General features: G+C 50.6%; 1 protein-coding gene across 1 annotated transcript; it reads right to left on the bottom strand.

Moving 5' to 3' along the window:
* ESRRB (estrogen related receptor beta) lies at positions 1 to 8,671 on the bottom strand. The gene is made up of 6 exons (XM_089660575.1): positions 8,120 to 8,671; positions 7,690 to 7,806; positions 7,338 to 7,448; positions 6,485 to 6,652; positions 4,733 to 5,002; positions 1 to 2,538 (listed from the first exon to the last, which is right to left on the bottom strand). The coding sequence occupies exons 1-6, from the start codon at positions 8,463 to 8,465 to the stop codon at positions 2,294 to 2,296; spliced, it is 1,257 nt and encodes a 418-aa protein (XP_089516701.1). The 5' UTR covers positions 8,466 to 8,671; the 3' UTR covers positions 1 to 2,293.
* Positions 8,672 to 8,952: the final 281 nt, after the last annotated feature.

The raw sequence follows: 8,952 nt of genomic DNA, 5'->3' as shown, positions 1-8,952 counted from the left end.
TGGGATTGCAGGGATTTTATTCTGATTTGCAGACAGGAAATTCTTATGACCTTCACAGAGGCTCCACCTCATCTGTGAATTGTCTGTCTTTAATCAGGATTCATTTCAGTTTGGATATACCCAAATGAGTCCCTGAATCTATTCTGTCAGGTAAATCAGAAATCAATAAATAGCAGAAAAGGTGATTTTGTGCAATTGTAGAAAGAACATTTCCAGGAGAAGAAGGCGGGTCCTCAGGAGACGAAGGCGGGTCCTCAGGAGAAGAGATGGGAGGACTCATCTAATTCCTGAAGAGTAGGTGCTCTGACCATTGTGTGGGTAAATTGTCTGCCCCACCCATGAGGATCCCTGCCGATACATCACCAACAAATGATACATGTTGAAGAAAAAAGTGAGGGAAGTTTTATCCTGAGGAGCGTCTGCCAAAGTGGGGAGGCAAGGAATGAGAGGCTGGATGAAGCTAAGGACAAGGGGGGCCACCACAGTGGGTGATAGAGGGGCCCGGAGCACTAGTGACGGAGTGGCCAGGAGCAGGCACAAAAAGAAAGGCCAGATACACCAGGGGATAGAGAGCATGGAGTGGATGGGTACAGTCAAGGACAGAGGGGTGTAGTCAGGAATGGAGGGTCCAGCCAGGTGTGGTGGATAAAAAAAGGGACATAGGAGTGCAGTCAAGACCAGAGTTGCATTCAGGGACAGAGAGTTAAATTCAAGGACAGAGGGGAGCAGTCGGGGACACAAAGTGCAGGCAGGGATAATGGGGTGCCATCAGGGACAGAGGGGATCAGTCAGTGATAGTGAGGTGCAGTCTTTAAAATAGGAGTGGAGTTGGGGTCAGGTGGGTGCTGTCAGAGACAGAGTGGTGCAGCCAGAAACAGAGGGGTGCAGATTGGGACACAGGAGTGCAGTTGGGGACATATAGTTACAGTCAGGGATATAGGGGTTCAGTCACGGACAGAGGGGTTCATCCAGGGACAGGGGTTCAATCAGGGACAGGGGGTTCATCCTGGGACAGGGGTTCATTCAGGGACAGGGGGTTTAATCAGGGACAGAGAAGTGCAGTTGGGACAGAGAAGAGCAGTCGGGGACAGAGAAGTGCAGTCGGGGACACAGAGTTACAGCCAGGGACATGGGGTTTAGTCAGGAACAGAAGGGTTTAATGGGGGACATAGGGGTACAGTCTGGAACACAGAGATTCTGTAAGGGACACAGGGGTGCAGTTCAAATCGGGTGTTCAGTAAGGGAAAGTGGGGTGTAGTTAGGCACAGGAGGTTCAGTCAGGGACATAGAGGTGCAGCCAGGGGCACAGGGTTATAATCAGGGGAATAAGGATTTAATCAGGGACAGAGGGGTTCATGGAGGGCATATGGGTGCAGTTAGGGCCAGGGAGTTCAGACAGAGACATAGTGGTTCAATCAGGGACAGAGGGGTTTAGTGTGCAGACACAGGGGTGCAGCTCAGGACAGGAGTGTTCTGTCAGGCAAAGTGGGGTGCAGTTAGGGGCAGGAGGTTCAGTCAGGGACAGAGAGGTGCAGCCAAGGGCAAAGAGTTACAGTCAGGGACATAGGGATTTAGTCAGGGACAGCAAAGTTTAGCGGGGGACATAGGGGTGCAGTCAGGGATAGGGGGTTTAGACAGGGATAGAGAGGTTGAATCAGGAACAGAGGGGTGCAGATGAGGGGTGTAGATTTGGACACAGGAGTGTAGTTGGGGACATAGAGTTACAGTCAGGGACATAGGGATTCAGTCACGGACAGAGGGGTTCATTCAGGGACAGGGGGTTCAATCAGGGACAGAAAAGAGAAGTCAGGGACATAGAGTTACAGCCAGGGACATAGGGGTTTAGTCAGGAACAGATGGGTTTAATGGGGGACATAGCAGTGCAGTTTGGGACACAGAGAATCTGTAAGGGACAGAGAGGTTTAGTGGGGGACACAGGGGTGTTCTGTCAGGGAAAGTGGGGTGCAGTTAGGGACAGAGCAGTTTAGTGGGGGACATAGGGGTGCAGTCAGGGATAGGGGGGTTCAGACAGGGACAGAAAGGTTGAATCAGGAACAGAGGGGTGCAGTCAGGGGTGCAGAGCCCACTTTCTCAGGATGTGATGGGCCCTCACACAAGTTTGTTGGAATTCTGATCTCCTGGAAGGAAGGTCCCATGCTGGAGGTGCCCTCTGTCTGTCATATCACATGTGCCAGTGAAGCAGCAGACAGATGGGAGTACTGCCATTTATAATGCCCAGACTTGTATAGGGTCACAGGTTCAGTATGTCAGCCCAGGACCACTCTCTGCTCAGTCACACTTTTGCCTCCAACATTTCCAGGAATAGTTTGTGCATTGGCACTCTGCCCTGAGCCCGCACACTGTGAAAGTGCTGGACCGCCATGCTGGCAGTCTGTCGCAGGAGAGGAAGAGTGAGCAGAAGCTGAGCGACTCTCCGCGGCTCATCACAGTGATGGCTCAGCTCATACTCATGTAGTGCCTCCTGAAGCAGATCCTGCAAATCCTGAACACTCCTCCCGTCCTCAATGTGTGCCGAGTCTGCAGGACAGAGAGAACAAAGTGAGGGCAGGCAGTGTCAGCATAGGGTGTCAGTGTGCAGTACATGGGGAGGATAGCAGTGGGTCAGTGTGCAGTACATAGGGAGGATAGAGTGTGTCAGTGTGCAGTACAATGGAGGAATAGCAGGGTGCCAGTGTACAGGTCATGGGGGGAATAACAGGGTGTCAATGTGCAGTACAGTGGAGGAACAGCAGGGTGTCAGTGAGCAGTACAGTGGAGGAACAGCAGGGTGTCAGTGAGCAGTACAGTGGAGGAATAGCAGGGTGTCAGTGAGCAGTACAGTGGAGGACTAGCAGGGTGTCAGTGAGCAGTACAGTGGAGGAATAGCAGGGTGTCAGTGAGCAGTACAGTGGAGGAATAGCAGGGTGTCAGTGTGCAGTACAGTGGAGGAATAGCAGGGTGTCAGTGAGCAGTACAGTAGAGGAATAGCAGGGTATCAGTGTACAGTACAGTGGAGGAATAGCAGGGTGTCAGTGTACAGTACAGTGGAGGAATAGCAGGGTGTCAGTGTGCAGTACAGTAGAGGAATAGCAGGGTGTCAGTGTACAGTACAGTGGAGGAATAGCAGGGTGTCAGTGTATAGTACAGTGGAGGAATAGCAGGGTGTCAGCGTGCAGTACAGTGGAGGAATAGCAGGGTGTCAGTGTGCAGTACAGTAGAGGAATAGCAGGGTGTCAGTGTGCAGTACAGTGGAGGAATAGCAGGGTGTCAGTGTATAGTACAGTGGAGGAATAGCAGGGTGTCAGCGTGCAGTACAGTGGAGGAATAGCAGGGTGTCAGTGTGCAGTACAGTGGAAGAAAAGCAGGGTGTCAGTGTGCAGTACAGTGGAGGAATGGCAGGGTGCCAGTGAGCAGTACAGTGGAGGAATAGCAGGGTGTCAGTGTGCAGTACAGTGGATGAATAGCAGGGTGTCAGTGTGCAGTACAGTGGATGAATAGCAGGGTGTCAGTGTGCAGTACAGTGGAGGAATAGCAGGGTGTCAGTGTGCAGTACAGTAGAGGAATAGCAGGGTGTCAGTGTGCAGTACAGTGGAGGAATAGCAGGGTGTCAGTGTGCAGTACAGTAGAGGAATAGCAGGGTGTCAGTGTGCAGTACAGTAGAGGAATAGCAGGGTGTCAGTGTGCAGTACAGTAGAGAAAAAGCAGGGTGTCAGTGTGCAGTACAGTGGAGGAATAGCAGGGTGTCAGTGTGCAGTACAGTAGAGGAATAGCAGGGTGTCAGTGTGCAGTACAGTGGAGGAATGGCAGGGTGTCAGTGTGCAGTACAGTGGAAGAAAAGCAGGGTGTCAGTGTGCAGTACAGTGGAGGAATGGCAGGGTGCCAGTGAGCAGTACAGTGGAGGAATAGCAGGGTGTCAGTGTGCAGTACAGTGGATGAATAGCAGGGTGTCAGTGTGCAGTACAGTGGATGAATAGCAGGGTGTCAGTGTGCAGTACAGTGGAGGAATAACAGGGTGTCAGTGTGCAGTACAGTGGAGGAATAGCAGGGTGTCAGTGAGCAGTACAGTGGAGGAATAGCAGGGTGTCAGTGAGCAGTACAGTGGAGGAATAGCAGGGTGTCAGTGAGCAGTACAGTGGAGGAATAGCAGGGTGTCAGTGAGCAGTACAGTGGAGGAATAGCAAGGTGTCAGTGAGCAGTACAGTGGATGAATAGCAGGGTGTCAGTGTGCAGTACATTGGAGGAATAGCAGGGTATCAGTGTGCAGTACAGTGGAGGAATAGCAGGGTGTCATTGAGCAGTACAGTGGAGGAATAGCAGGGTGTCAGTGAGCAGTACAGTGGAGGAATAGCAGGGTGTCAGTGAGCAGTACAGTGGAGGAATAGCAGGGTGTCAGTGAGCATGACATGGGGGGAATAGCAGGGTGTCAATGTGCAGTACAGTGGAGGAACAGCAGGGTGTCAGTGAGCAGTACAGTAGAGGAATAGCAGGGTGTCAGTGAGCATGACATGGGGGGAATAGCAGGGTGTCAGTGAGCAGTACAGTGGAGGAATAGCAGGGTGTCAGTGAGCATGACATGGGGGGAATAGCAGGGTGTCAGTGAGCAGTACAGTGGAGGAATAGCAGGGTGTCAGTGAGCATGACATGGGGGGAACAGCAGGGTGTCAGTGAGCAGTACAGTGGAGGAATAGCAGGGTGTCAGTGTGCAGCATAGCAGTGTGTACAGTGGATGTACCTGAGTTAGTGAGCACTAGGGCCTTCAGTGTGACGTACTCCTCCTTGTCCATGCGGAGTTTGCGGTATCGTTGTACCAGCTGCATTGTACAGATGTAGAGATTGTGCAGACCGCAGACCCGGGACCGCATGTCGTCCATGATGTAGTCCTCAGCATATAACAGCTCATCCTGGTACGGCAGAGAGCGGAACACAACTCCCAGCAGTAAGATCTCCATCCAGGCTCCTTGTAGTAGGCACATCTGATCTGCCAGGGAGAGGGAGGGGAATCCTGCACACACAGGTACACAGCTCTGTCAGTGGGGGGGTTTACAGACAGACACTCAGCCCCCCATGATCGGTACTAAATAGTGGGGTAGTGAATTGGGCACATATTAGTCAATTGTGGGGGTGGTATTATTGAATTGGGGGTTATTAGTGAATTGAGTGGCTAGTAGTGAATTTGAGGTATTACTGAATTGAGGGCATAGTACTGATTTAGAGCAGTGGTCTCCAAACTGCAGCCCAAGGGCCAGATGCGGCCCTTTGCTTGCCTTTATCCGGCCCTTGGGGCACTTTTCTTTCCACTGACATGAGGCACTATTCCTTCCACTAACACCAACATTGGGACATAATTCCTCCCACTGATATACGTAAACTACAGAATATTATTACTCCCGCTAACACTAAAGATGGGGGCACTTTTCCTCCCACTGATACCATCGATGGTGCACTATTCCTGTCACTGACACCAGTGTTGGGGCACCAGTCCTTTCCTGACACCAGTGTTGGGGCACAAGACCTTTCCTGACACCAATGTTGGGGCACCAGTCCTTTCCTGACACCAATGTTGGGGCACTAGTCCTTTCCTGACACCAATGCTGGAGCACCAGTCCTTTCCTGACACCAATGCTGGAGCACCAGTCCTTTCCTGACACCAATGTTGGGCACTAGTCCTTTCCTGACACCAGTGTTGGGGCACCAATCCTTCCACTGATACCAGTACTGGGGCAAATTTGCTTTCATTGATACCAGTATTGGGGAACCATTCCTTCCACTTTGACCAATGTTGGGGCACTATTCCCATTACTGATACCAATATTAGGGCGCTATTCCTTCTACTGACGCCAATGATTGGGCAATATTTCTGCTGCATTTTCCACTCTCACTAGTTACAGTCTGGCCCCCTTAAAGTCAGAAGACCAGAAAACTGGCCCTTTGTTCAGAAAGTTTGGAGACCCCTGATTTAGAGGACAGTGTTACATTGGGAGTATAAATTAATTTTGGGTCAAGAAGTAAACTGGTGATATTAGTAAATCGGGTGGATAGAAGTGAATTTTTGGGTAAACTGTGGGAATAGTAATACATTTTGGTGATATTTGTGAATTGGGGGATAGTAGTAAATTGGGGATGTAAGTGGACCGGTGGGGTAGTAGTAAACTGGAGTTATTAGTAGATTGGGTAGAGAACAGTAAATTGGACCGACATTAACCAGTTAGGGAAGTGGTATGAATTGTTGGGGTTTATTAGTGAATTGGACAGATAGATATGAATTCAGGGGGTATTAGTGAAATGGGAAGTGAATTGGAGGTGGATAGTAGTGAGCTGGGGAGTACATTAGGTAAGTATAGTAATTAGGGCGTTATTAGTGAATTGTGTGGGTAGTAGTCATTTAGGTGAGTATTAGTGAATTATGAGGTAGTAGTGATTTGGGGGTATTAGTGAACTGGGAAGATAGTAGTGAATTGGAGGGTAGTGGAAAATGATTTCTGACCTGGAATGTGTTTGGCCCATCCGATGGTCATGACAAGTTCTCGGTCAGCGAGGTCAACCAGCGTGCTCAGCACTTTGATATCACTATCAGGAACAGTGGGATCTGCCATGGCAAAGATCTTCTCTGGCTCTGCTAGCAGAAGGTACGAAACAATCCTCGTCCTCATGTCTAGATGTAAAGGCAACAGTAATTACAGCAAGCTGACAGCTATCCTGTTTCCCAAAAGTCAATGGGGACATTCCAAACCCACAGAGATCCCACAGTGCCAACATCATTATCCTCTCACCAATTGTGCTACCCTCTATATCCTCACTCACAGTGCCAGCCTCTATATGCCCCTCACCCAAAGTGCTGGCCTTCATATGTACTTCACCCACAGTTCTGGCCTCCATATGCCTCCTGCCCAAAGTGCTAGCCTCCATATGCCTCTCCCCCAAAGCGCCGACCTCCAACTCCCTTTCACCCACAGTGCTGGTCTCCATATGTCCCTCACTCACAGTGCCGGTCTCCATATGCCTCTTGCCCAAAGTGCTGGCCTCCATATGCCTCTCCCCCAAAGCGCCGACCTCCATATCCCCCTCACCCACAGTGCTGGTCTCCATATGTTCTTCACCAACAGTGACGGTCTCCATATGCCTCTTGCCCAAAGTGCCGGCCTCCGTATGCCTCTCGCCCAAACTGCCAGCCTCCATAAGCCTCTCCCCCAAAGTGTCAGCCTCCATATGCCTCTCCCCCAAAGTGTCGGCCCCCATATGCCTCTCCCCCCCAGCGCAAGCCTCTATAACCTTCTAACTCACAGTGCTGTCCTCTATATCAATCTTACTCTTAGTGGGGGCAGTTTGGCGGCACTCACATGGTTTCTTATGGGCAGAGGGTATTAGTGGTCTGGTGAAGTCGTTGTCCTCAGGGTCCTGGCGCCTCTTGTATTTCTGCCGGCCTCCTCGTACACGGTCCAGTCTGACCCCTTAAAATGAATACATATTTATGTATGGTCATAGAATGGAAGTAGCCTCCTGTGAGAAGACTCCAGTGTGTGGTGGATTTGTTTTCTTGGCACAGGGAACACACCCGCATGGGACCATATGAATGTGTGACCGGGCCAGTCTTGCCTCCACCTGCAGGGATGTCATTCCGACAGGAGGAGAACTGGTGCCATAAGCATCCATTGGCATCCCTCTTGGCAGTGCCTGGCAGTTGCTGCTCACCTTCTCTCAGCATTCCAACCTTCAGACACTTGGCAAAGCGGCAGGACTGGCAGGATTTCCTCCTTCGCTTGGTGATCTCACACTGCTTGGAGGCCGGACAGCTGTACTCAATGTTCCCTGTGTGGTGATTGGACAGAAAGGCGTTACGTTTTCTCTCACTGACAGATATAGATCCATAAAAGATCTCAAAGTTGAAGACAACTAATGACAGGCCTACAGGTGGGAAAATGCCAGCTTCTAGCTGAGGCTTCTCACATCGGTATCATAGCTATTAGCAGGAAAACCAGAAACCATTACGATCATTGTGACACTAGGCCATAGCAACCAATCAGGTCCCAATCCAAACCAATCAGGTTATAGCGTTTCTAAGGACAACACTCCCATCCTGATACCCACCACTGTTATACCTTTGCCACCCCCATCTCATTACCTTGGATGGTGCGCTTGAAGAATGCCTTGCACGCTTCACACGATGCCACACCATAATGGTAGCCAGAGGCCACGTCACCACACACCAGACACAGACGCTTGGGGCCCACAGTCAGTGGGTAGTCACTCTTGGTGGGAGTCCCCATCCTCGCTGAGCTTTCATAACGTCTGTGGCCTCCATACCCTGTTGGGGAATCCATACCACTCAGAGAAAGGCCAAAGCTGCCACTGGAGTCAGACGATCCGCTGGGACTGTGATGGGTTAGTGAACCCAGCATGGAGCATGGACTGGAGCTCTCTTGCTTAAGAAAGCATCCGGAGGTCAGAGGTCGATCATTGGAGGTCATCCAGAGCAGGAGCCTGAAAGAAGGAGGCCAAGATCATGTGAACAATATGGAGGAGCCACCTCACCTCTCTACGTCAGTGGATCATGGAGATCTGCCCTGGTAGGCATTTCCCATATCACCAGCATAGTTTGTTGTGCACCATATTCACTGGGCTCCACAGATGGGGCCCCTAACCAGATCAGGATCTGATGCCACCCACAAGACTGGTGTCTAGCGTCACCATCTCATCCAATGACCCCATGAAAAGGACACAGATCAACGATAATTAGATCCACTCAGCATGAGCTCCATTACTCCAACCACAGAACCGTGTCCTCTCATACAGTCAGGGAATGAGGTGGTGACACTGCAGACCAGCCCACAAATATACACACCTACCTAGAGATATACAACTACCTATCTAGAGAAATTCACACATCTACCTACCTAGAGATATAAACCTACCTAGAGCTTTACACCAACCTAGAGACATACACCTATCTATCTA

Source organism: Staurois parvus, unplaced genomic scaffold (genome assembly GCF_062004578.1).
Source record: "Staurois parvus isolate SC_StPar_1 unplaced genomic scaffold, SC_StPar_1.0 ptg001253l, whole genome shotgun sequence".
NCBI classification, from domain to species: domain Eukaryota; kingdom Metazoa; phylum Chordata; class Amphibia; order Anura; family Ranidae; genus Staurois; species Staurois parvus.
The sequence above is the reverse complement of the archived record's forward strand: the minus strand, read 5'-3'. Positions and strand labels throughout refer to the sequence as shown.

What these genes read in the sequence shown, in the direction of transcription:
- ESRRB (XM_089660575.1), bottom strand. Translation starts at nt 8,465, where the DNA reads ATGACCTCCAATGATCGACCTCTGACCTCCGGATGCTTTCTTAAGCAA. An exon ending in ATGGGCCAAACACATTCCAG is followed by an intron (nt 5,003 to 6,484) that starts GTCAGAAATCAT and finishes CTGTGTGTGCAG; the next exon opens with GATTCCCCTCCCTCTCCCTG. An exon ending in CCTAGTGCTCACTAACTCAG is followed by an intron (nt 2,539 to 4,732) that starts GTACATCCACTG and finishes TCTGTCCTGCAG; the next exon opens with ACTCGGCACACATTGAGGAC.